At 38.0% G+C, this 27,874-nt stretch overlaps 2 protein-coding genes across 2 annotated transcripts; both read right to left on the bottom strand.

The window, feature by feature from the left end:
• Window positions 1-1,367: 1,367 nt before the first annotated feature.
• Window positions 1,368-7,775, bottom strand: LOC139716572 (actin, cytoplasmic 1). Its single transcript, XM_071628102.1, has 4 exons — window positions 7,647-7,775; window positions 6,803-7,042; window positions 4,513-4,759; window positions 1,368-1,885 (listed from the first exon to the last, which is right to left on the bottom strand). Exons 1-4 carry the CDS (start codon window positions 7,770-7,772, stop codon window positions 1,368-1,370), a joined length of 1,131 nt encoding a protein of 376 aa, XP_071484203.1. The 5' UTR covers window positions 7,773-7,775.
• Window positions 7,776-15,087: 7,312 nt separating this feature from the next.
• On the bottom strand, window positions 15,088-26,583 carry LOC139716571 (vesicle-trafficking protein SEC22a-like). The gene is made up of 5 exons (XM_071628101.1): window positions 26,335-26,583; window positions 25,577-25,740; window positions 24,451-24,705; window positions 18,179-18,300; window positions 15,088-17,069 (listed from the first exon to the last, which is right to left on the bottom strand). The coding sequence occupies exons 1-5, from the start codon at window positions 26,517-26,519 to the stop codon at window positions 16,785-16,787; spliced, it is 1,011 nt and encodes a 336-aa protein (XP_071484202.1). The 5' UTR covers window positions 26,520-26,583; the 3' UTR covers window positions 15,088-16,784.
• Between the last annotated feature and the right edge of the window lie 1,291 nt (window positions 26,584-27,874).

Genomic DNA, 27,874 nt, shown 5'->3' with positions numbered 1-27,874 from the left:
GCTAGTCTCCTGACCGGAAGGATTATTTTTCCTTGTTCAGCGGCTATCGAGAAGCCATGCTCCTGGTCAGTGGATGAGTTGCAGACATAGACATGGTAGCACACTATCTTGTCATCGTTTAGCCCAATTTCGCCAGAATTGTTACTGACCTTTGAGTTCATGTCATTTCGTATTGTTAACTGACATGGAGTAAAGGTGAATAGGAACAACTACAATGACAGAAACAGCTGTAAACTTAAGAAACCAATGCTTAATTGCTTTCTTTCACGGAGGAAGGAGCAACTAACCGAATGATAATTTGCAATGCTGCAAACCATGATTAAGTAATTCATAATTGATGAGTTTATACATCGATGCAGACACTTGACGTTGTAGAAGAGTTGTGTGTTCGGGCAACTTTATTAGACTGTGAAAAATGGAATTGGTATTCTTCAATACGAGAAGATGATTATACGAAAGAAGAAAAGTATTAAGACTAGATTGATTTTTTGTGTATATTGTAATAGTTCAACTAGCACTGACTTCATTACAGCAGATCTAACTGTCTGCATTTTCGTCTTTATTATCTTATCTTACTATAGAAATGTAAAATGCAATGCTCAACTGGCCTCTGCTTACCATATTCTATGCTATGTTACTTAGCTAACTTACATGATCAATAATATTCCACTGCACTATAAATGCCCCTGTATTGCAACGTTTGTGAGTATCATTTCCATATTAGAAACAAGCTCTCTTTCAACTCTCCACACTCAAACCACGGAAATGCAGTACATGTACTGTGTCGTTGCAATGGAAAAAACACCCTGTCCTTTAAACTTCTTGGAAATGTAACAGCAGCTTGGAAAACAAGTTGGCAAAGACAATTGTAGTTTTAATTCAAGCATTCTTCTTTAACGTGGTATTGAATTGCATCGGCTTAATGAGTCATTACCCACAGAACAAATTTGTTAGTTTTCCCTGAAGAATTGTCGGAATTTGTGCAATGACAACTAAATTTTAAAGAGCCATTGATAGTTCCACTGTGGTTTACACAATCGGAAAGTTAAATTCAGGCAATGACAAAACACTGGGTGTAAAGGACGTCTCATCGTCGTTCTTACAAACAGTGTACTGTAGGCCTACCATACTAGAAATTAATCTAGCAGAGTCAATGGCCTTTTTTGTTGAATAAAAGAGCGCCTGCCATGTACATGTTGCCCTCGTATTCACATGTCAATAAATATCGCCCTGCTTTGGATTTTGATAGATATACATCGTCACCATATAAAAGGGAAACATTAAGATCATACGTCTTCGTTATTAGGCAGCTATAATGTGAATACAATGAATGTAGTGGAATGATAATAATTGCCAATATTGAAACTTTAAAAGCATTTGCGATGCACTATCGCGGGTCCGCTCTCGTTATATTCCGCCCGGCTGATCCACATATGCTGGAAAGTGGACAAGGACGATAAGATCGATCCACCGATCCAGACCGAGTATCGCCGCTCTGGAGGTGCCACGACTTTGATCTTCATCGTAGGTGGCGCTAGGCTGATCAATTCGCGCTGCATGCGATCCGCGATGCCCGGAAACATCGTGGTGCCACCGGAGAGCACGACGTTGGAATAGAGGTCGCGCCTGATGTCGACGTCGCATTGGAGTATCCCGTGGTACGTGGTGTCCTGAACGCCAGGTGTTTCCAGCCCGAGGCTGGAGGGGCGGAAGAGTGACTCTGGACACCGGAAACGCTCGCTTCCGATGGTAATCACCTGACCGTCTGGGAGCTCGTAGGTTTTGTCCAGCGAAGACGACTCGCTCCCGAGGCCGAGCTCCTGTTCGAAGTCGAGTGCAACGTAGCACAGCTTCTCCTTGATGTCCCGCACGATTTCTCTTTCAGCTATACATAAAGATTATTGGGGAGGGGGGAAGAGAAAAAGACACAATTAAGTTTTTTTTTTTTCCTGACATTGATTGTTTTTATAGACTTTTCGTGAACATAAATTTCCGTGCACGTCAGGAAGTTGAAATATCACTTAAATTGTATTAGTAGAAAAGAAAATGGGATTCCATCGGGATTCGAACCCGAGACCTCCGGATTGCTAGCCCGTAGCTCTACCGACTGAGCTATAGAAAGCCCTAGTTCAGTGTTCGTCCCAGAAACCCTTAATTCTCAATGCTCGAATGGTCAGAAGCTATGTAGCAGTGTGTTTGTGTGTGACACACACGCACACACTTGAACCTGGCATAAACCCAAAGGATAATTCAACTTGGGGATAAATGCGAGGGATCACCAAAGTGATGCAGCTTTTTCAGTCTGTATTAAGCGCAAACAGAAGAAAACTGATCAGAAATGAATAAAATTTATTACATTCATGATATGATTATAGTCACAAATATTATTATTTACTTCTTTGCTCATTTTTCCACTAATAAATCACATTCATTTCTGGTTTGCGTTTATTACATTTATTCAATTACAAAACAAAGTCTCTTACACAGTAACTGATGTTTCAATGCAAGAATTAATAAATGATACATCGAGAGGAATTATGGTTAAATATCACTTCGCTCGAACGGATAAAAACCACAACAGGAAGTGATCAATGAATTATTCAGAAAGCGATGACGGCATTATTTTAGTCAAGTCCGCTTTTGTCTTATTTTGTCAAACGTGAATGTTCAAACATGAAAGTAAAGGGACTCACAACTTTGATAATTCCTAACGAGAAATGTTGAGGAAATGATCACTCCGCTCTATCGAACCGGAAGGGTGACGAAGGTACAAGGTGTATCATTTCAGAAATCGCTCGATCTCGCAAGCTTCATGTCCTCTACTCCAAGATAATTGACACCACACATTGATTTGAATTGTTGCAAATCTAGCATTTGTTTTGGAACCAGTTTGGTTTTAAAGACGAACACCACATCCTAGTAGCTATTCTATTTCTTATCATTTAGCATTAGATCACTAGTTTTTATGAAACTAACTTTCTTATCTTTGTTCTGTCACATTTTGTACTATCATGTTCACAATTCATGTAATACATAGGATATTGTCCGTTTCTCTTGTGTATGAGTTTGATGTTCGGTGTTTTTGTGGTACGCTCTCTTATTTTCTTACATTGCGCAGTTAAATCATGCCACAACCAATTATTATACTCTCTCTCTCTCTCTCTCTTAGCGATCAGGAATATACGTGAGAATGGAAAATATAATCATATGTATTATAATATTGATATTCTCCATTTGCACCTATTTTCCTTATCGCTGAGAGTAAAAAGTTAAAGGAACTGTACAGTACTGGTTGAGGTGAGGATTCAGGTTTAAATTCCTGAGTGAGATAATGAGAAACCTCTTATGAAATATGAAAGAGCATGAAATTTTAAGAAGGATTCAACGTTTATTTGATGAAAATTGGTTTTCAAATGGCTGAGATATCCCAAAAAGTGATAATAATAAAATGCGACAGGCCACGTCTTTTATTAGGATCTCTTTGTTTCACTTTGTTTTTTGGATATCTCAGCCATTTCAAAACCGATTTTCATCAAATAAAAACATTTGATTCCCCTTAGAATTGCATGCTCTTTGACAACAATTCTCATAGAGTGGTTTCTGAATATCTCTCAAAACGTTAAAAGCTTAATCCTCACCTCAACCAGAACATATGAATATGAAAATGCTTGAGGCAAAAACATGAACACAAACATGATTACAAAATGGTGATGGTGAAAGACACTTAAAGAGTTAAGGACAAATGGGGGAAGATATAGGGGAAAAATTGTAAAGGACATTGCAGAGGAAAGAGAAACGGATGCGACTAATGGACGAATGTCAAGGTTGATATGATCATACGGAAGATAGAGAGACAAATACATATACTTGATCAAACATGTAGATAGGTAGATAAATAGACAGAAGGTTGGATAGATACACGGACATACAATCAGACGGAAAGATAGGTAAAGAAGGGAGAGAGAGGAGACAGAAAGACAGACAGACAAACAGACAGACAGAAAGAAAGAGAGGGTAGGGGTAGAGGGAGAGAGGGAAGGGAAATGGGGGGGGGGGGACAAGGAGGGGGGAGGGAAGGGGATGATAGTATACTGCTCTCCACCCTCCGTATAGACACCTTTACTTCACAGGCGCAGATGTACCCGTGTAAAAAGTAATTATGGCACGTGGCATACAATCAGTCATGCAGTCGTATAGAACCTGTGTATAAAAGCGAAAGGGAGTTGCTGAATGAATGCATTATGCTTGTGAGAAAATAGAAGAATGTGTTTGGAATGAGGTCTTGTACATTGACGCTTCCGCTAAATCCCCGCTGAAGAAAAGCAACTACAACAACAACAACAACAACAGCAAAAGCAATTCAAATATGTGCGGGAAATCAGTCGTGTAAGCGAAGAGTATAAAGAATTGCAGATCATGCCAGTACTGTGAAATATCTGCAACGGGTGACGATATGTTATATTAGGATTGCATAGGCTCTTACAGTACATTTCGGCCAAAAGCCCAACTTACCAGTGGTTGTAAACGAGTAGCCTCTCTCCGTCAATAGTTTAATGAGGTAATCGGTGAGGTCACGCCCCGCTAGGTCCAGCCGGGTGATGGCGTGGGGTAGGGCGTAGCCCTCGTAGATGGGTACGGTGTGAGTCACCCCGTCACCCGAGTCCATCACCATGCCCGTGGTTCGGCCCGAGGCGTAGAGCGAGAGAACGGCCTGGATCGCCACGTAGAACGCCGGGCATGTAAACGTCTCGAACATGATCTTATGGGGGAGGAGGGGGGGGGGGGGGGGTTGGAACATTTGGAAAGAAAAAGTAATGTAAACATTTTCGGAAACATACAGCACGTATTGTATGGTATGATATAACCAGGTGATAACAGACCATGGCCCTGTTTTATGAAGAGTTAAAATTGATCATAAAGTTGATTTCTATGGTGAGTCTATGGCAGCCTGTGTGGTAAGGAAATTTAAAATTGATTTTATCTTTTGATAAAACGGGGCCCTGTATGATTTCAGTGATCTAGCAGATGACAACGTGTAGCTTAATACGTGTAAGGATTAACCCCAATATCTTTAAAGTGTAATGAGTGTTGCTAAGTAGCTGTCTTTGCTAGCTATCATACTGAATGTCAAAAGCGTTTAATTTCCGGTAGATATATAAAATAATCCAAAGCATGAGACATAATAACATCGTAACACTCCTCTTATCATCGTTGTTTCTCTCAATTCTTTAAATCTTTCTCTCTTCCCCATCATCCTTTATTCCTTCCCTCCCTCTCTGTATAACTCCCGATCTCTCCCTGCATTTCTTTCTCCTCCTATTTTTCTCTCCTTGAATCACTCTGTTTTGTTTTTCCTTTCATCCTCTCTACTTCATCTTGCTTGAATTGTTGGAGGGCAATCAGCTGTGAACTGAACAAAAAAAAAAAAAAAAGAAAATCGATCGAGATCCATTTAGAGCTTCCATTACCAAATGGGTGAACTCAGAAAGTACCACATTTCAACAAATTGAATAGATTGAGCGAGAATTTCTCCATCAGCGCTTGACTTTTTAGGCTAGGTGACAGACAGATAACGCAAATCAAAGTGAAAATTCAACGGGTGAATTACTGTTGACAAGCCTCGTGCATTACGGCGCGATGATGCTACTGTAATGTTGCCTTGAGCGGTAAACAGCACATGAAAAAAAAAAAAACCCGCAAAGAGTCAATGTATTTCAAGAGGGAACACCCCATAATTATTATTCAGGGAAACCAAAAGATGTAGGGTGAGGCTTTTAGGTCTTATTTTCGTCTTGTTTAAATGTTTTCGTCTTGAAAAGGTTAGAGGTTGTGGAAAGTTCAAGATGCAAGAAAAGGTATACGAATGATCTACTTCTTACCCATCTCCTGCACTAATGGGAATGAGAAAACATGAAGAGGTACACAAAAAGAGATACAGACGAGCAGGAAACGCATGGAAATGCAACCCCCCCCCCCCCAAAAAAAAAAAAAAAAAAAAAAAAAAATTAGTTAATCATTAAACACACACACACACACACACACACACACGCACACACACACACACACACACACACACACACACACACACGCATACACATGGAATACATAGGCACATTATGTATAATACATACGTATGCACATCAATCAATCTATCTATCTATCTATTCAATTCAATTCATTTATTTTTTTTATTCTTCTTTTTTTCCCAACAGAACACAACACAGAATAAATCAGGAATTACATCACAAACGTATACATACAACTTTGCAAAGGATATCAAATGATACAAATAAAGATAGGCCTATATATGCATGCATGTTGTAAAAAATACAAGGTTATGTTTCTATCTATCCATCTATCTATCTATCTATCTATCTATCTATCTATCTATCTATCTATCTATCTATCTATCTATCTATCTATCTATCTATCTCATATCAGGACAATTACCAGCTGCTAGATACCGGTTACTGATAGGGTAAGCGTAAATATAGGTAAAGATTAGAGTTAGGTTTAGGGTTAGAATTTGGGTTAGGGTTAGGATTAGGTTCAGGATTAGGATTTGGCTTAGGGTTAGGGGAAGAGTCTGGGGTAATTGTTCAGGGGTCAACTGAACCATCAATCTAGCTATCACATTATTATACATGCATGGGAAATGCCAGGGGCAGCCGGAAAAAGAGATCGTGATGAAGGGAGCAGCATCTTTAGAAGTACCTGAGATAAGACTGAAGTTTATGACAGATATAATATGAAAGATAAGAAGTATACTAGGGAACTGAACAAACACGAACGTGCTACCAACCTGCGTCATCTTCTCCCGGTTAGCCTTGGGGTTCAGAGGGGCCTCGGTCAGGAGCAAGGGGTGCTCCTCGGGCGCGATGCGGAGTTCGTTGTAGAATGTGTGGTGCCAAATCTTCTCCATGTCGTCCCAGTTGGTGACGATGCCGTGCTCGATCGGATACCGCAGGCTGAGGATGCCGCGCTTGTGCTGGGCTTCGTCTCCGACGTAGTAGTCCTTCTGACCCATGCCCACCATCACGCCCTGCCGTTACCATGGAGACAGGATTGGTCGTAAAGATGCCTCAAAATATAAAGCAGGTGCTTCATAGTCATGATAGTGGAATCATGTTATGTGGGATCACATCATGCACGAGTAACTTTATATATCATCAATATTAATTGAATATTCATTTTTCTTACGCATGCCTATCATCACATTGTCATCACCCTGGCAGTATAAAACGTTTCAAGAGATTTTTGCCCCATGTTCTGCAAAATATATGCATCGAACACACACATATTCTCTGATATCATTAACATCATAACCTCTATTTGTTTCCAGACATATAAGTGAAATTACAGTCGTAAACGGTTCCTATGGAAATTAGGATCGAGGTGTTATTCAAGACAACTAAACTTTTCTGCCACAAGTTATAGTAAGCAACTGGCAGTGGTGAATTAACACTTCCAAAACCTTTGTTACAAAATGACAGTCTTTCTGGTAGCCATGATAGGGTTTAGAGTAGAAAAGAACTACAATTATGTGAAAGGAAATTACTCTGAAAAAAACAAACAAACTAACCAACAGAACTGATTAATTAAAAAAAATCATCTGACCAAAAAAGATAAAACAAATCTCATCTGACCTTGTGCCGTGGCCTCCCGACGATGGACGGAAAAACAGCCCGTGGTGCATCGTCCCCTGCGAACCCACTTTTACACATTCCTGAGCCGTTGTCGACGACCACAGCTGATGCCTCTTCGTCCACCATATCGAATGAAGGGTATTAACCCGTGAAGAGCGAACTGCATGTTACAAGGACAAAAAAAGAATAAGGTTGAACATTGTGTAGCTTGATTTCATTATAAAATAAATGCCAATGAAAACAAAGCACGTAAATAGTGATAAGTTTATAATGATTATCAAAATCCATAGAAGGCCTTATGCATGACCCCCAAAATTTTCTGAAACCCTTTTGTCATGCTTTGAGCGCCGATTAGCGGAAAAAAAAAAACATTCATAGCGCTGCACACACTGTCCGACGTCACTGGCGCAGAAGTGATTGTTAATGTTAAACATATTGAGGGAAACACGTTATGATACGTGTTATCATGATTTTGGTGGGCAGACTTATCCTTAATGCGGACTTGTTATCATCGTAACGAAATGATGGCATAACCGCCTTTGCTTGTTACTATTCACATACTATCGTCACATACTCACATACATACATGTATAGCATATTTCGATTCGTTTTCATGGCCTTGAAGCAATCGTTATCTTACTGTGAAAAGGATAGTAAATTACACTGCAGTCAAACAGTCAGTAAAACAATGAAGTCACATTAAGAGTCTCACACATCTAGAACAACCGTGACACATTTTGCATTTTGCTGCAGCACGTTCATTTGTACGAAAAAATACATGTATATAAGCATAATCTAACGTCGAATTTATAACTTACACAGAACAAATGACGATAAATGTCACCACTTAGCAGCTATCACAAAAGGTAGCATTACATATACTCGCACAGAAGTATTTTCGGTATTTTCTATCCAACAGTTCTTACAGGACAACATTATGAATGACGAAACAAATTATTTCTAAGTACAACCGTACAAACAACAACAACAACAACAACAAAATCATTAACGACGTGCGATACTGGATGACCTGAATACATCATAAACTATCAAAACAGGAACAAGACCTAATAACATTGCATTTAGAAAGCAGTGGTAGATATGAATGTACTGTATACCACTCACCGCTTGCAGACAATACCTATTCCAAAACTGTTTCCCGAAAGATGATTGTTCGGCGTGGAATCTTTGTCCGTAGAGACGGATCCTCAGCTCAAATCCATGTCGTAAAGCCCACTTTCTTCCCAAACTAACGCCGTTGATGCACAGGGGTGTGACTTTATGGGATGCTTGTTCTTATATACCAGCGAAGATGTTCTCGAAAATCTTGTCCCCAAAATAGGGATCGTGTCCCCCCCCCCCCTCCCTACACACGTGACCCACACACACACACGTTCATTCATCACAGTAGCATGAATTAAAAGGCGTGTGATGTTAAAGGCTATCTGCTCGAATATGATTTTGTTTGTATTTGTTTAAAAACTACAGATTTCCCCCTGGTGATTTACAGCAATATGACTAAAGGAATCGCATTGACAAAACTGATCCGAAGATAAAGAAACAAAACTTATTTGTAATGAAAGAGTGAGAAAGAGAGAGAGAGAGAGAGAGAGAGAGAGAGATAAAAAGACGGAAACGAATAAATGATGAGTGAAAAAGATACAACCAAATTTTGTTTTCAGGTCAAAAAGGATGAGAATAAATTGAACTCATGTTCTTTAATGGTTATATTTTACGTTTCCTATTGTGTTTTTTGTAAAAGCATATGAAGAGTTTGTTCGCAAAACCGATAAGTCCATTTTTGAAAATCTTAAAGTACGGTCTCTGTCATAAAGTACAAAATAATACCTTTGAAATGATATATTGGTCACGACATATAAAGGTATATTTTTGAAGTTATGGTCAAAAGAAGCAAAAATTTTCTTATTATTCTCTTTATTTTTCTTGACCTTTAATCGCAAATATCTCCATTTGGCAAATATAGACTTATCGGTTTTTGCGAACAAACTCTTCATATCATTCTCTTCAAACGGTTTTCAAACTGTGTGTGTGAACGAGTGTTCACAAGTAGAAATAAATTGACTTGATTTACACAGAGTTGCTTATTATTATCTATTTTGTATTTGAAGAGGGCATGTAATAATGAATAGAAATGCTACTACTGGATTTCATTCTACAGGTATGTTTGGGAAGCAAAGGCACAACGACATATCTTAAACAAATAGCCTTGTAATGTGAGCCTGTGGGAACATTTCTCATTGTTGGCCTATTACGTTTCAGCGCAGTGAACTTAAACGACAGAAATTCAAGGCATGCATGCCAATTGGTAGTCAAATTGATTGTGGAATATCATTTTTTTATTTTATTTCATTTTATGTCACTTATTTATTTATTTATTCATTTTTTTTTTTTGGGGGGGGGGGGAAGGTGGAGTGAGAATGTATTGAAGAGCAAATATATCATACACAATACGAGGACGCTTTATAGATACACATCCATAGACTATAAACACGACGCACACTCCATAATCCTGGGCCATCAAGGGGGAATAGGGGGACACACAATGGGCTGGAGGACCATTTCTCCAGCTGGTACAGCCAAACAACGCCTTCACTTCAGCTTCCACGTTGGGGAGGTGACGAAGGCGCCACTTGCGAGGTAAAATTTGATGAAAGAAAGCGCGGGAGAAACGGTCAATTCCCTCGTTCATTTCTAGTCTTCATGTAAGGCTGGTTTGACATTTTATTTTGTTGCTTGTACTCACCTATATTCAGAAGTGAATATGCAATGCAAACGAAATATTAACATAACACGAAAAACAGCTGTACGGTAGCCATATCCAGAGAAATGAACAATACAAAATGATCAGGTCATGAAACGTCTGTATATAACAATCAATTAAAATGCATTACCACAAAGTTCACTATGTGTAGAGTCAAGACAATAGAATGGTTAACGGACAAAATCTTGGATGAGCTCATGGTAATCACCCATATGGTGATAGGATACATTATAAATTAGGCAATATAAGACTATTTTGACAAGATAATATCTGTAAAGGTGTACGTTTACACCCGTTGATGGATAAGAGTCTATGACCTTTGTGGGGACAAGTTTGAGGCAAACTCAGTAATCTAGACCATCGGTATTGATGCTTCTGTCCCATCCTGCAGTTCTGATACATTCTGATGAGCGATTTTCACGTCTTTTAGCAAGACTAGCGGTAAGTCAACGAGCTGGTTGGAAGGTATGAATGATGTGACAGCGGTCATTGTAGTAGTCTCAGTGTACAGATCTTTGATTATTATCAAGGTTCAAAATGTTGACCAAACTAGTACGTAGCACAGTAAAACAAAACTCTGCAGTTGCGGGAAAATTGCAGGAACTGAAGAGAATTTAACGTAGGAAGGGTATAGTCCTTTATGTTTATCTAAACCGACGTGGAGCAGTGCCATCTGTCCTACTTTAACATTTTTTCAGACATTCAGAATAACATCGTACATGTCAAATTTAGGCCTATCCGCCATATTTTCATCGAATAAACCTTATGAAGAAAGCAACCTCTCTCTGGAACCAATAAAACGAATAAGAATTTTAGCTCCTATGAGGAGGTTACTGTTAATAGTCCCATTGCATATACATACGTACTTCATATGCATGCCACAATTTCGGACTGCAGGAGCTTGTTTGTTTATTTGTTTGTTTGTCTATTTTCCATTTCACATTAAAAAATACAAAGAAAACTTAAAGCATAATAGAGTAATCAAAAATTACAAAACGAATAGATTGCCCATTTCAGATTCATTATTATAATGATTTTGTTCGGATCTTCCATGGGGTCCTACAGGAGTAAAAGCAACGCAAAACAAGAAGTATATGATGCATAATTATGTTTAGTACAACCAAATCGGGTTGAACTGGTGAACGAGCTCTCCATTGTCAACACATTTGTACGTGGATTTTGATTCGGGCTCTAAACTCCTGTGAGCGCTTTGCGTCAAGCAATGGACTGAAACACACAGACAATGTAATGTAGCCGATGACCATAGGCCTATACAGAATTCATTATCTATACTTGAAATTATCTCTATGATTTTTTTTCTCGATAAAAAGTTATATGATGCTGAATATAACATGCATTTGACAGCATCTTGCAATATTGTGTTTCTTTTTAACTTTTCTTTTTAGTCTATTGTGTCACTTGCAGGATATGTTAACCACTGTACAATGTATTTGAAATTTGTCAAACGAAAGGAAAACCTCATGCGTTAAAGAAAAAGTTTGTTTCTTAACCACGCTCGAAAATGTGGGCTGTATTCTCCAACATTTGTCAGTAGGCCTGTAACCATGATCATGATTTAAAAAAAATACAACCATAGTTTCATGTATACCATCACTGATCGATTAACCTTGAATACACGTAAAAACTTTTTCTTTTTTCTGGAAAGATTGCAACGGGTCTGAATTCCCAGCCTAGGGCTGATAAACCAGTCGATTAGGAATTTTGACATTTTTGACAAGTTGTGGGATTATCTCGTTTTGGGGCGCAGATGTGTACAAATTGGTATTGCTGTACCCAGCGTCTCAGGGAAGGATGCCTAGTCGTGTCTCTGCGACAGATATTTGGTGTCATGACTCCTGTATGCTTATATCCCTACTCCACCAGTTCTTTCTCTCTTCCTCTCTCCTTTTCTCCTCTCTCTCACATACACACAAACACACACACACATACACACACACACAAACACACACACAAATTTTGGTCTCTCATTCTCCCCATCCCTCCTATCACGTACGCGCTTATGCAGGCACCAACACACACACACACACACACACACACAAACAAACACAGATACAAGACAGGCACCTAAATACAATCACACATACATTTAAATGCATAATTCATGTAAAGCTTGTCTGATAACACACTGACAGTAGTAGTAGCAGCTGTTGTAATATAGTACATGTAGTAACAGTAGAAGTAGTATAGTAGTAGTAGTAGTGGTAGTAGTATTAGTAATAGTAGTAGGTGTGTAGAAGATACAGTACTAGTAGTAGTAGTAGAAGTAGAAGTAGTAGTCATAGTAGTAGTAGTAGTAGTAGTAGTAGTAGTAGAAGTAGTAGTAGTAGTAGTAGTAGTAGGAGGAGTAGTAGTAGTAGAAGTAGTAACAGCAGTAGTTAGCAGTATACATTGTACTAAAGTAGTCAACATCAATTCCATTCGATCAAAGTTACAGCATCAAACACAATGAGAGCTCACGACCAAGAATATGTGTGGAAAGAGATAGCGGAGGAAATGAGAAGGGAAACATGAGAAGATCAAATACGAAAAACCCAAAATCTTTCATAGGAAAAAAAAATAATGTAAAAACATTACTAAAGTACAACCTTGAATGAATGAAATGGGTCCATACATTTTTATTTCTAACTTGTATTTCAACAGCTGTCTTTCAAAACAGCATATATTACAACTATCTTCTGTTCACATACATGTATAATTTTAAACGAGTGGTACATTGTACATGTATTACAATTGCTTGCAGCTGGAAAGCACCAATGTCAACAAAAGTGAGTAAATTTGTTCATTAATTGTTTTTTAACACATCCTCAAAGATCACAAACCAGAGCGAGAAAGGCTTAGGCATTACATACTACAGGTTGGATACAAATCAGTGTGTTTGTTATTGTTCTTTTTTTTTTCAAACAATATCTCTATAACAGTCAATACTGTATTAGCCAGCAGCAAGATCATCATCATGAGGTTTCAAAAACATTAATTTGAGATAATATAATAGACAACCTCATCTTTTAAATCACCTATATAGGCTATCAAATGCATACAACTTTGTTATACAAAACTCACTAGTTTTCTGCAAAGCAACTGAGAACATAACAATTCAAACATGCATGTTATCACAAGGAAGGAATTACTGTCTTTGGTTTCATGTTCTTTGTTTTTCACATAAGACTGTGAAAATTTATACATACATCTATAGGCGTTTTCACATCAGCCCGATGTTTCGAAATAGCGCGCTATTTTCTGACTTGGGAAGTTAAAAAATATCTCGAGCTTGGATTTTTTCGGGCTGATGTGAAAACGCCTTATGTGACTAAAGGAATATCTATAACATTCTTCCAGTTCTAGCTTTTCATACTGAAATATTTAAAGTAATGTTTTAGTCTTGAAACAACATGCTACTGATGCAGACAATGTTACTGGCTGCAGTCAGTGTTTTCATGGACATGTACACAATGTTTCTTCAAAGATTATCATGATTGCTCTTCCTTAGCAAAAAAGTAAAACAAAGCATCAAAATACATTTTCAAGGCACCAAAGAAAAAAAAAACATCTGATCATTGAGTTGTCTCACTTTCAGCCATAGTTGCAGTAAAATTTTGAATCTGTTTTAAAAGCAACTCCCATTATAATGTAGTCCTTGGGACGGACAGTTTTCTTTCATAATATTGACATTTCATTATAACCAAACAAATAAAGTGCATAAACATGTATAGATGATAAATTTGGGTCCTGAATTTTACTTTGTTGTATCTGAAATTTTGTCATAACCATGTTTAATAATTATAACAGAAGTGCACTGTACAATGTAAAAATCAAGCTTACATTTACACAAACAGATTTTCAGTTTTCAACATTTTTAGTTTGTTTTCCCATGGGCAATGAAGATGAAGGAAGCAATTACTAGGCCAAATATCATGAGGCTTGATTGATGATATCACACACTGTGACAAAACTATTTCTTTATGTATATGCCATATGCTCTGATTTTACAATAAAATCAAAGATATCATGTAGGTAGAGAAATTTTGCTTTAAGTCACTCAGCCTAAGCTCATAAAAATTACATGTAAATCAAGGCTTAATTACAGTGGCGGATCCAGAGGGGGGCGTACCAGGTGCGCGTCCCCTCTCTAATTTTTGTTAAAGCAAAAGAAATAAAAAGATAAAATGGGGGGGGGGGGCGCGTGCGCCCCCCATAATTTTGTAAAGGCGCCTCCCCTTTATGGAATTCCTGGATCTGCCCCTGTAATTAGAAAGACCACAATTTTCATGTAATTGCTAGATTCTTAATCAAAATTTTCATATCCAATTAACATCCCCCTCATTCAAGGCTACAGCATTCAAAACAGGCAACTATGCTTTTTAAAAAGAGAACAATAGTGGCTTCTTCACCTAATAAAACTTTCATATAGAAATGTGGGAAATATCAAGTGGTAGCAGTAGTGGACCTTGTTGTTGTAAAACCTTTTTACTTCCATACACAACAGAACCAAGAAAATTTTACTCCTTTCAAACACAGAAATCCTCCTATAGTTAATGAAGTAAAATGAGACGAAAGTTATCTTTATCTCTCGCAGTGAGCTGTGAAAATAAATATATACAGCAATTGCTTTAAATGAAGTGAACTTTGTGGATGCAATGGTACTTTAAAAACATGGTCTTGAATGTTGATTGCAAAACATATTTGATTCCCAGACAAGAGGGGTCTGCTTGCTTCCATTTTGTCATCACCATTACAATGGGTGTTTCATTCAACAGGACAGATACTATGGTATTACACAAGACACATATTTCAATAGTTAACTGAATGAATATCCTTAGAGTGTTATATTTTTGTGTCTGGTGCACCTGTGTTTTTAAAATTGCAAGTTTTTAACTGCAGGAAATCTTTTGGAAGAATGTTTTAGACTAAATTGAGGGCAAGATAAAGTTTTAGCATAGGTAGTAGATATCTAACATTTTCCCCAAGGCCAACAGACAGTAATTTTCAGAAGTACACTCTGATAGGCCCCAAATCAAGAGAGATGACTAACTGGAAGACCTGGGAACTGTTGCACAAAAAGATGCGATCAAACATAAGTCAGAACATCAGACATAAGTCAGGTATCAGCCAATCAGAACCAAGTATTCAGAGACTTATGTTTCATTTTCTGACTTGTGTTTGATCCAAACTTTTATGCAACAGGGCCCTGCTGTATGATGCATGTACAGACCTCCCAACCTTTCCGAATGAAAAATAGGGATGAACTGACTCAAAAATAGGAAAAGAAAGAGCAGTTCCCATAGGGACTGTGTTGTAAATTTATCCAGAAAACAGGAAATTCCTACTGAAACAAGAGCTGGGAATGGTGACAATTCAGATCCTTTTCTCCAAATTCAGAATGGTTGAGAGGTCTGCATGTACATTGTAGCATCCTGCACCCATTATACTGTGCACATGACAATCAGTAACCACTCTAGCAGTGTCCCTGTGTATTATAGCCTAAAGAAATTCAGGGTAACAAAATCTTTACAGGCTAAATTCACCACTATCAGAACCACAATCCCTTTTGACAAATCCCAACATATTTTTCGCTCAAACTCTTTCATTGTCCCTCATTAATGTCTTACAGTGATGACTGAATCAAGAAAAAAAAATAATTACAGGGATTTCATTTCCTCACCATTATGATTATTTTCTAACCAATCTCAGATAATCTTTAATCCCAATTAATTTGCTGACTAAACTGACTGTCAATGAGCAGAGATTAGCTAATCCCTCTGATCCCTATTGTGTCACCATGGCCTTCCATTAGGACTGAGGCACATTGCTACATCTGAGTGGGCCTCCTAATCTACAACTAGGCCAAGTTTGGATGGATTACTGAATGCCAATGTAAAAAAGTTTGGCAAGTGAAGCTAAGTGTTTAAGCACACATAGGGCTAACCATGCCTTTCCTATACAAGTCAACTAGTACATTCTATTCTATCGTATCCCAATTTCTTACCATACTTATTGCAGTATAAACAAAATGTGGGAGATGTGCCTGTGCTTTGCAACACCTCAACAATTTAAAAAAAAAATGGCATCTTGCTTTATCATAGTCATATACAGATGAAATGATTTTGCTCTGAAACAATTTCCTGTGAAAAGAAAAAAATAATTGTTGGAAGGCCATCACAGGATGCAACACATTACAGGCTGAAACCTAGACTAGGTGTACGTGCTCCTACATAAAGAATCTTCCTCTTTTCTACACTTGAAACTCTACCAACTGCATAAAACATGAATTGGAATTCTTGGTAAAAATATGTTTGTATCTCTCCATACTTGTTGTCTATGGCCTCTCTCTCTCTCTCTCATACTGTGTAGTGCGGAAGTTTCCACTCGAAGGAGCCCGCCCTCAACTTTATCGTGACGGCAATGGCGATGAGTGAGTGGAAGGCGACGGTGAAGAGGAATCGCCAGTAGAGGTGGTAGAGGTAGAGGTTGCAGAGGATGATGAGGGTGCAGACAGCCACCTCGCGGGGGGAACGTTTGGCCACCGTCCCCCAGAGAGTGAAGGCCTGGCGGTAGCAGAGCAGCGATGACACAAGCAGCGTCAGCATGGCCTTGATGACAATGATCTGCTCCTCTGGCTCGTACTGGAAAAAAAGGCAAAAAAGAACAAATTACTTGGCAATAATTTTCATGCACAAATATTCATCAACACCTTTCACCATGTTATGTATGGCTTGTGATAATTTTTTCAAAATGTTCACTTTCTACCAATCATCACACGAACATGCAATGCAGCATGGAGTTATTCTTGACACTTTACATGCCACATTTATTCAAATTAATGATTATTTTGTTGAGTTATTTCTATTCTAACTGATTGATAAATTTCCCTTCACTGACGTAAATAAAAACTTCAAGAAAGAATCATTGATTTTAATAAATATAAAATAACCGCTGCTATAAGGGATTGAAACCATAACTGGCTGTAGGTGGAAGCTCGGTAGTCTAGTGGATATGAAACCTGACAGTTGGCTGGAGTTCAAAATGAGTATGTATGCCCATGATTTTTATCATGGCTACTATTAAAGCATTGACTAATCAGTGTTTATTTATGTTAATAAAAGACAATCTGTCAATCAGTTGTGATGCCACATTCATGTTTTAATACACACAAATGACAGAGTGAGATGTGGCTTTCTTGTAATCAACATCCAGTCACAGTTTGGTACGTTTAGTAAGTTTGGCATAACTTAAAGCCTGCTTCAAAAGTATGATTTTATGACTATTGATGATCTATTGCCTGCATGACTGATTCCATTGTTGTGGGAAACAGAAAGCATCCAAGTTACATTTGTCTGCCTGCCAGATTTTTTTTTTTTTCACTGGACAATTAATCTCATTCATCTCGATTCTCCCCAGAGAGCTGGTACTGAAGGATCAGCACATTGGCACTCACTAAAAGATGAGTTGGCACATTAAGGGTTAAACCAGTGTTACATGGAAAAGAAGAATATCACCATGATTAAGAATCTACATGCAGATGTATATGAGGAACAAGAAAAAAAAAAGCATCCCTATCAAGCAACTGGTGTATTCACATATTTTCTTTGAGACTGCAGAAAAAAAGGTAAAATGGAATTGATATATATATTTTGTGTTGTCCTCTTTTGTACAATGTACCCTGTAGATAAAAAATACTACTTTGTGGTAACTCTTCCTACAAGGAACACAAGTCTTTGAGTTATATACTCACCGCTTTGGCACCAAATGTCAATACTAGAATAATTCGTGACAGATTTAACGTGCCACAAAGTATTGACAAAACAAGTAGTAACTTCGCCATCCAGTCTAGTGTGTTGAATGGTCTCGTAAAATCTGTGAACAGAAGTGGGAAAGAACAGAGAATATAGACTAAGATACTGTTCTTTTCCGGAAGTATATTATACATGTTACATTTATAAAAACATGCAGAATTTGTTAGACATGTGCAATAACCGACAGAAGCTGTATGGCAGTAAAAGAAATATAAAAAAACTAGAAATGTCGCTATGGCGACTGGTATGCCTCCGCCATAATGCATGATTCTCCTAATAGGTCTATAGTACATGTGGACAATGTGTGTTACATTTTCACAAAATTGGCAAAATATTAAAATGACATGTTTGTCACAAATGTATTGAATGTTTACCTTCCTTGACCTATGTTTAATTGGATGAATAGGAGAGCATGTATTTGGGGATTTAAGAACTTTAACTTGACTTTGACCATTTCATAAGTTTATGCACTGAGTAATTTTCAAGGTATGGAGAAAAAGCGCAATTTCTGTATTGAACAGTAAATTGTTATCATTTTCATCTGGCCTTTGATTTATAAGAGAAGCACTGTCACGCAGAACATACATAAATTCAGCATGTACTAAGTTTCAAGATAACTTGAGCCACTTCCGAGATATGGAGAAAAAAGTATGTTCAGCACGTTCACTTGATCTTTGACCTTTTGACCTTTGACCTTCTTGGCAAAAAAAAAAAATCCCAGAGAATCTCTATTGGGTTAGACATGCATACATCAAGTTTAAAAAAAAAAAAAATATCCTGCTGGCATTGCATAAATATAAGGAAAATATTAAGATTTTGAAGTATTGCCCTTGACCTTTGACCCCTGACCTTTGACCCCATGAACCCTAAATTCCCTAGATAACCACTGCCAGTCAGTAGATGCATATACACTATGTTCCATGAAGATACCTTGAACAATTTCTAAGATACAGAGAAAAAAGTGAAATTTTAACATTTTACTTGACCTTTTGACCTTTGACCTTTTGACCTCATGACCCCAAACTTTCACCAGAGAATCTTAATTGGGTAGTACATGTATACACTAAGTTTCAAGAAAATATCTTCAGGCATTGCATAGATATGGGGGAAATAGTAAAATTTTAAGCATTTGACCTTGACCTTTTGACCTTTGACCTTGAGCATGTGCACCCAAAAGTTGATAGGCACAACTTCACCCCCTAATACACATACATGCCAAGTTTCATTAGGATACCTCAAAAGGTTTTGGTAGTTACCCTGTCCACAAAATTCATTACGGACGGACGGAAGGACGGACGGACGGACGGACAACCCGAAAACATAATGCCTCCGGCACCACTTCGTGGCGGAGGCATAAAAAAACAAAAGGGATAAAAAAAAAAAAACGAGGACCGATTCACATCGCCACATCAGAGAGATGGGAAAGGTTTTGACAGGATTAATGTTGACACTACTGCCATACTTGACAAAACTATTCATGTGAAAGATCCACCTTCACTTCTGACAAAAATAAATGCATTTGAAGAACTACATTTAAAAAAATGATAATCTGCATAGCAATCAGCATGACAGCAATCTGACACACTGTAGCATGCAAAACCACATGCTCTCAAGGCCTCATCCCTCATCTTCGACAACAAAACTAAACATAGCAAAAGGGAGAAAACATGAACATTAATGATATACACTGTATGAAGTGCCCAACATAACAATAATTCAGTCTTCCTCTAGGTGAATGTATTTCTCCCATTGTTTGAATGTTCTCACAGAGAGTGAGATAGAAATTTTAACTCATGTGAACATCAACAGCCTACTACGGAGACCAGAGTTTTCATTATTTCAGAAACCTGTACGCAAATTCCTCCAGCAGCAGTTGCCACATTTCAAAATCATACATTTTAATTCACAGTGCATTAAGAACAGATAAATAGTGTCTGGTCAACACTTGTGCACTAAATTTACTACACATACCCACAATCTGGCAGCTTCAACCAAGAAGTAATATAATAACCCTATATTATCTACTTAAAACAAAATTAAGACATTGAAAACAGGAAATTACACAACTATGTAGAATGCTCTTAGAACAACTGAAACACATGGCACTATCATAAAATCACCCTCTTGAGTTTAAAACTATATTAAAATAGAGAGAAAAGTGAACATCCACAAACAATATGACTACAGGCAAAATGCTCTCAGCATAAAAAAGTCAACTTTTAACAATACATTTAGGATAATTAACAACTGCAAAAACTAATTCAAATTTACTCTTACCAAATGTGCACTGATGCAGGCTAATTCCACCTATTTAGGTGCATGAAATATATTGGAAACCGAATATATTCCTATATCTCTCCCTTCAGAGGTACAGAAATGAGACACACTGGACACGTTGCACAGATCTCCTTCATCACTTTCACATATCACACATTATGCCTGTGTGAATTGCACGCTTGACATTTCTTGCTACACAGGTTTGTGTATGCGTTTGTGTGTGTGTGTGTGTGTGTGTGTGTGTGTGTGTGTGTGTGTAGATAATGATACAAAGTTACAGCTCAAAGTAAACCATCAATGTCTGTAACGCTGATCCCTCACAGCTGGGCAAATACCGGCATCAAATTAATTGGAAACCAGCAAACAAATGTAGGCACTGATCAGATATGAATGGATTAAAAAGAAAAAAAAAATGTAGAGGAATCACAAGCCACTATAATGAATAGCAACTACTGATATTGATTTCCTCTTGCTGTTGCTATTTTCTTGATAGATATTTTCACATAATGTATGAATTGTACATTGTTTTAAGCATTCTCAACCATCTTTCTATTTCCTAATCTACAACAATGTACTGCCAATTTGAGGATCATCTTCTTCATGTACAATATATTTTCAATTTATTAATTTCACTTCATCCAATCAAAACATACTGTATATATACCTCCCAACACGCAGACATATATTACACATACATGGACAGATAGATAGATAGATAGAGAAAAACAGCAGAAGTTGAATATTCATGTGCTTACACAAAATTAATGTACAATGTATACTCAAATACAAAATACATTTCAATATGCCTGCTTATGTTACTATTTGCAGCATAGCCGCAAATCAAAAACAAAAAATGACAGTCTCTTTTCTCTTTCTTTTTCACCCTTCCTCAAATGTATCACTACTTCCAGGTTTTCAGAATGAAAAGACTGCAAATATTTATACAATATCTCTCTCTTCTTCTCTGTCCACTGTTTGTCCATTGCACACAGCTGCACACACAATACTCCATTCCCCCCCCCCCCCCCTTCCCCCATGTACATCACTAAGGAATTTACAGACTTTAACCTGAAATTGTTGATATAATACATACCCTGCATACTCATTAACCCATTGAGGACGGGCAGATTTTGCTACAACAAGCATTTCCCATAGACACTTGCCCAAGTATACTCAGAACTCATCCTCAACGGGTTAAGAATGACATCCAAGTGTTTTTTTTTCTTTTTTTTTGAACTACCTACCTACACACAGAACTCATCCTCAACGGGTTTAGAATGACATCCAAGTGTTGTTGTTTTTTTTAACTACCTACCTACACACAAAAAAAAACCCATCAAAAACATCAAAATGTAATGATGGTTTATTTCAACTCATTATGATGTGTGTACACTGTGGTATAGCCTATGGAATAGTACTGAAACAGTGTTTTGCACTAATTGATTGGTTGTGTCCATATCCATGTTCAGTGGTTTGTTTGGACAAGCACAAATTTATTCAACTTTGAAGAAAAAAAGAAAGACGGCTGCTTACTATTAACAATGGTGCATTTGTGGGACTGGTGGTTGTAAGGACCATAGTTTTAATAGGTATTTTGTAGAATACATTTTCCTTATTTGTAGTGCTTCAAAAACCAATCAATCATGATAATTCACTTACAGCAGAATCGACCATGGATTCAAAACAAACATTCAAACAGCTTTCAGCTAAACTAAAACTTCCTATGCCCTTTGTATGAATTGCAGCTCTCTGAATAAGCCTTCCTCAAATCAATTACAGTATTAAAATGATGTGCTGCCCCCTGTCTGCTGTCATGATTTAGCTTTGTAGACAGAGTATGCACAAAATAATGAAAAAGAATATATCATCCACCAATTTCAGAAAGTAGCTAATTGTACAGATAAACAATGATTACTTCCCAAGGTTTTCAGTCTGAAGGCATACAGACACTCCTAAAATCAACCTTGACATCTCCTTTGACATGACCTTTGACATAACCTTTTACTTAACCTTTGACATAACCTTTGACATTTTAACCTTTGACATGAATTTTCTATTGCTTTTGACTGGTTCTGTGACTGGATATTTGTATTTTTTGTTCATGAAATCCTAAGAAATGGCCTTCTATACAATGTTCTTGTATAGCGCCATCTGGTGAGCATGACTGTACAAAGGCATATCACAGTGTGACTTAGTCACAGTTGAAAACAAAATTTTTCAAACTCAACATATACTGTAGATGAAAGCATCACAGTGCATCACACACTAAGACACACACACTGCTTGGTGATATGAAAGAATGGATAAACTTGATCCACTGTCACTCCTTGTATTGCTATATTCTTGGGCCATCATTTACCTGACTCTGGTTCACTGCTTTCACACAAATATTTTTCCTCAGGTAGTATTTTTTTTTTCAATATATGACTGTAATTGAAAGAATAATGTTACAGGTATCCTCGCTATCCTATCAATGTCTTGCTAGGGACAGGCAAGTACATTTTAAGATTTACCAATAGTATTAGCCAGCCACGGCTTAACGTGAATAACACTCCAAATGATATTAACCCAGTAACTGGACATATCACAGGTGGGTGAAATAGAGTCATAGCAAAAAAGAAAAAAAAAGAAAAGAAAAGAAAAGCAAAACAACAACAACAAAACGCCAAAAAACAACATTATTTCTTTGTGTATCAGAAGCAATTTAAAAAACAAAAACCCGTCAATATCTTTATCCCTTCTATCACTGCCTCGGGAGGAAGAGAACAGATGCTTTAAAGTAAAATCCCATTTCAGGTTCAATTTGACAGTCGGTAGGTACTTGATTTAGGCTCATACTGACTTTAGTCTTTGCATTAAGATATAAAATGTCACCCCTTCACTGAATCCCCCCCCCCCCTTTTTTCCCCCAAGTAATACACATTTTAGTCTTATAATGATAGCAAGGGGTCAGTTTTCTTGTGTGCAATAATAATTGCAGTGCAAAAATTTGATTAGTATGTGATGCCAAATGCAGGGAATCCATCTGCTCTAGAAAGACTCCATTTCCATCAGCAATGCATGGATGTTGATTAACCCTCCATGTGCTAAGGCACTTGCTAGGCATCAGCATTCAGGAATCCATTTAAACTGCCCCTAATTGTAGACTAGCGAGCCCTCTCTCAGGTGTAGCAATGTGCCTCAGTCCAACAAGAAAGCCACGGTGACACAATACAGATTAAGGGGATTAGGTAATCTCTACTCATTGATGACATTTTTTAAGGTTTCCGTGGCAGTAGAATGTTTAGTAGTAGAAGGTATATGTGGCCCACACACATACCCAAGAAAAAAATATGTGGTGTACCGTGAAGCCTTCTACTACTAAACTCTACTCATTGACAGTAAGTTTCCAAACATCTGTGCTAATTGGTGTATAAAGCACTCCAGTTTGCATGCCAACCTGTAAAACACAGCAAAGCAAGGGTTACAGAGGATCTATGATGTTTGGTTGGTTAAAGGTGCATGGTCCCAGTGTTTTAGTCAAATGCGTATGCGGGCGCATGGCACAAGTTTCCTATAGAGACCTACCCTATCGACTCCTCTTTAGCGCTTACGCTTTGGCCCACTTCCCCAGAGTCCGAAGAAGTCCGATCCACTGTAGTCAGTGGTCTGATCACAGTTCGGCTCATGATTCGGCCGAGGGGGATGACAGCTTTAGCAAACTCCTTTTGTGATGTCATGATAAGAAGCACATATGCACGCACCCCGGCATTACTACAGAATGCGCGATGCGCAGAGAAGACAACGAAGGCAACGTTACTTAGCAACACCTACGCACTTTACTCTTGATGACAGCTCAACTTCGGTAATCTTCGTATCAATGCTAACAGTATCATCAACAGCGCCCTCTATACTACCAGGACTATGTCCCTTTAAGAGAAGAAGAGGAGCTTACTTTTTGGTTCATGGGGGTCTGCATCCACAATGTTCACTGTATGGAATGCTGTATTTCTGTGGTGGCTTTGCTGATGTGTTTGGACCTGGTGGAAAGGGGTGTGACCGTTGGCATTTGATGACGACTGGAGATCCTCAATGCTGATCCGGTACGGGGGGCGGAGCTTTACCTCCAGGGTCATGTCGGAGAACTTCTTCCTGTTGCTGAGGGTCAGTGTGTTGTTGTATCTCTGTTTTGTCTTTTGTATTACTCGATCTGATTGAAAATACAGTGTTCAAAAGAAAAAAAAAATTTTAGTTGTGGTGATCTAAACTGCAATGGCATTGCAACGAGGATGGACTTTCTTTGAAGTCAACTGAATATACTCCGTCATTCCTAGTCCATGTAAATTTGTGTTTAATATATTACTGCCCTCTATTCTCTGACCTTAAAACAAAATGCATACATGGGCATGTACATGTGGGACTGTTTGCTGGAGATTAGATAATGTTGTCAGACATATTAATACAAATATTTTCTTCATGAATGAAAGGAAAAAGTAATCCTACATTCTTTCTGACCATTATTCTCTATAATATCAATTCCACAGCACAAGAGTCAAGAACAATCACTACAACAGCCAGCACACCACTTCAACAGTATGGTTGTAAATCGAACAATGTTGACTGGAGGAAAAAACAAATCTTCTCCTAGTTACAAATAGATTGGTGCACCACGAATGATCTGGTTTGATAACTCTCTCAACTTTGAGCACATTAATATTTTTGTTTTCTGAGACTGTAGCAACAAGCTCTTCAAACAACCAGTTCCCATTGTATACACTTTAACCCTGGAATTCATTGTATCTTGCTTTGCAAGTCCCAGCCTAGATTTTTGGCTTGTCAAGAACCTTTAAAGTTTGCTATAACAATATGCACAAAACCAGTGATACAATGAAGAACTGGTTCATTTGATACAATTCGATTCTTGGAATCCAACTTGAATGCATTTCTAGTTGTTGAGATTATGTTAGGCTTGATTCAGTCAAGTTTTCTAAAGGTACAGCTTCTATCATGATGGTGTGTTAAGATTTGAATAGCCGTTAGTAATCTGGTCAACTGTTCAGGAGCTGAGCACCCTCTCTCACCGAAGTCTATGAGGGCGTAAGGCCGCACCACACTGTCCACTTTCCTGTTGTCATAGCTGGAGATGAACTCTCGTTGGAGCTCGTCCAAAAAGCAGAAGGCCAGCACGCTGGGGTAGCTCTCCTCGCACATCGTGATAAAACACACACCCAAAGATGAGATGACGCTATCAAAAATGATATAACAATAAATGCACAACACAGATGAACAGAATCATGTTCACGTATCTGATAAACGATCAAGCAAGCAAGTAGAGGGCATCATACTGATGTTACAAATTATTGTACAAATTTTGTTCTGCTTTGGAGGAGAAAAATGAAAGCATTTATAAGATGCTTCTAGTCAACCTTGAAGTACATACATTTGATCAGCTTTTGAATTTATGTTTAAACACATGTTATGAAATGCTGACATTTTGCATTCTGATTGCTTCTGAACACTGCAAGTCAATGCAGTCATGGAATGCTGTCTTTCCTGAATGTTGGTGGGAAATGATGTGTGTTGATTATGCAATTTAACATCTCTTTACTGGGATTCTAAAAGGGAAACATTCTTTGGTTATCAAACTCCACACTCTATCAAATTTTGCTCTTGACACTTTATAAAGCATATACACTACTGTATGTCTGCAAGTTTGCCAAAGAAAATACTACAACCAGGACTACTGCTACTACTACTGCTGCTGCTGCTGCTAAACAAGAATGAAATACAAAGGATATATAAACAATACCAATAATAATAGACTACATGTTATCCTTACTAGAGCCAGTGGCTACCAGTGAACATTGAACATCTGTCAGGGAAGTGGGCGGCCTTTCTGGACAGTATCTTGGCGTACTTCTTGCTCTCCAGCACCCTCCTGTTGGGATCGTGGTCCGTGGTGGCCGACAACGGCAGCCCGTCCTTCAGACGGGCTATCATGGCAAACAGTACGTTGCCACTCATGACGTTGGATACATAGAGGATGTGACACTATAGATGGCAGAGGAATTTCCCTTCTGTGGATGATACAGCACGCTGCCACAAATTCAATGAAAGAAAATGAACGAAAGTAATGATTTGAGATAAATATATCAGACATAGAAAATTCAAAATTTTTGTCTGCAACTATATGAGATTGAAAATAATCGTTCTAAGAGGAGCTGTACATGGTCGAGTATGCCCTGGTTAACACAAGCATTCATCAACTGAAATAGAGCCCATTATCAACAGTTAGCTGTAATGTTCTAGAGTACTACCTAGTACTAGAAACTGCTAGGTTAGGACTGTAGAAGACATACTCCACTATGTACTATTCAGCTGTAGCTGTAGCCAGTATGTAGTACAGTAGGATCTATTGAGTACAGTAGTACTGTCACTAAAGTAAACATTAACTAGGCACAGACATAAAATTGAATTAATTTACATCAACAAACAGCATGACCAGTGACCATGGTGAAAACTTAAATTTTCCTATGGAATATAATGCATTAAGAGCCGGGAAAGGTAAATGTGTGGTTAAAAAAAAAAAAAATTAAAAAAAAAAAAATATATATATATATTTATATATATATATATATATGCTCAGATAAATGACACGATAAACATTCAGCTCAGATATGAAATAGGGAAAGAGCCACCTCCAGGATTAAGACTAAAGTCCTTTTTGTGTGTGTGTGTGTCAATGACATTCATGACAATGTCATAAGCACAACAAGGTTACTCAGTATTTGGTGATAATTGTCTGTTGTACCACCAAAGGAAATCAAGTGACAAGAATGAAATTGTCACCAGGAAAAGAGTCCCAGGCAGTACATGTATATCATACAACATCCTTGGCATTACCCGGCCTTGAAGAGTAGAAGCAGATTAAGCTAGTACCTTGGTGTTGATATTCAGAACAACCCGCAGCTGCAGTGGAGCAGCCAGACTCACCAAGCAACAATGAAAGCATCAGGTGCCCTAAATTTCCTCTGACGTAATTTCCCCATGAATTTACTCAACCTCTGTGAAGGAGAAGTTATATCTTTCTGTTTATCCTCATCTTGACTACGTTAGTGCTGCTTGGGACCGACCTGGATACCAACATGAATATTTCCTCTATTGAACAAGTTCAAAGACAGAAAGCAACTTGCTTTGTTACAATCACATACAACACGAAAGCAAGTGTCATTCAGTTCCTTTTGGTTTGTTCAAATGGAACTCACTCAAAAACAGACAGGAAGTGCACTATTTTGACATTTCACAATCATGCAATCTTGGGATTTTTTACACAGTCTCACAGATCTACCTTGTCCCAAACTGGAAAGAGAAGGGAACAT

This window comes from Diadema antillarum, unplaced genomic scaffold, assembly GCF_040938485.1.
Source record: "Diadema antillarum isolate AM-2024a unplaced genomic scaffold, OU_Dant_1.0 scf00000067, whole genome shotgun sequence".
Taxonomy (NCBI): domain Eukaryota; kingdom Metazoa; phylum Echinodermata; class Echinoidea; order Diadematoida; family Diadematidae; genus Diadema; species Diadema antillarum.
This window is presented reverse-complemented; position numbering and strand designations above follow the sequence as displayed.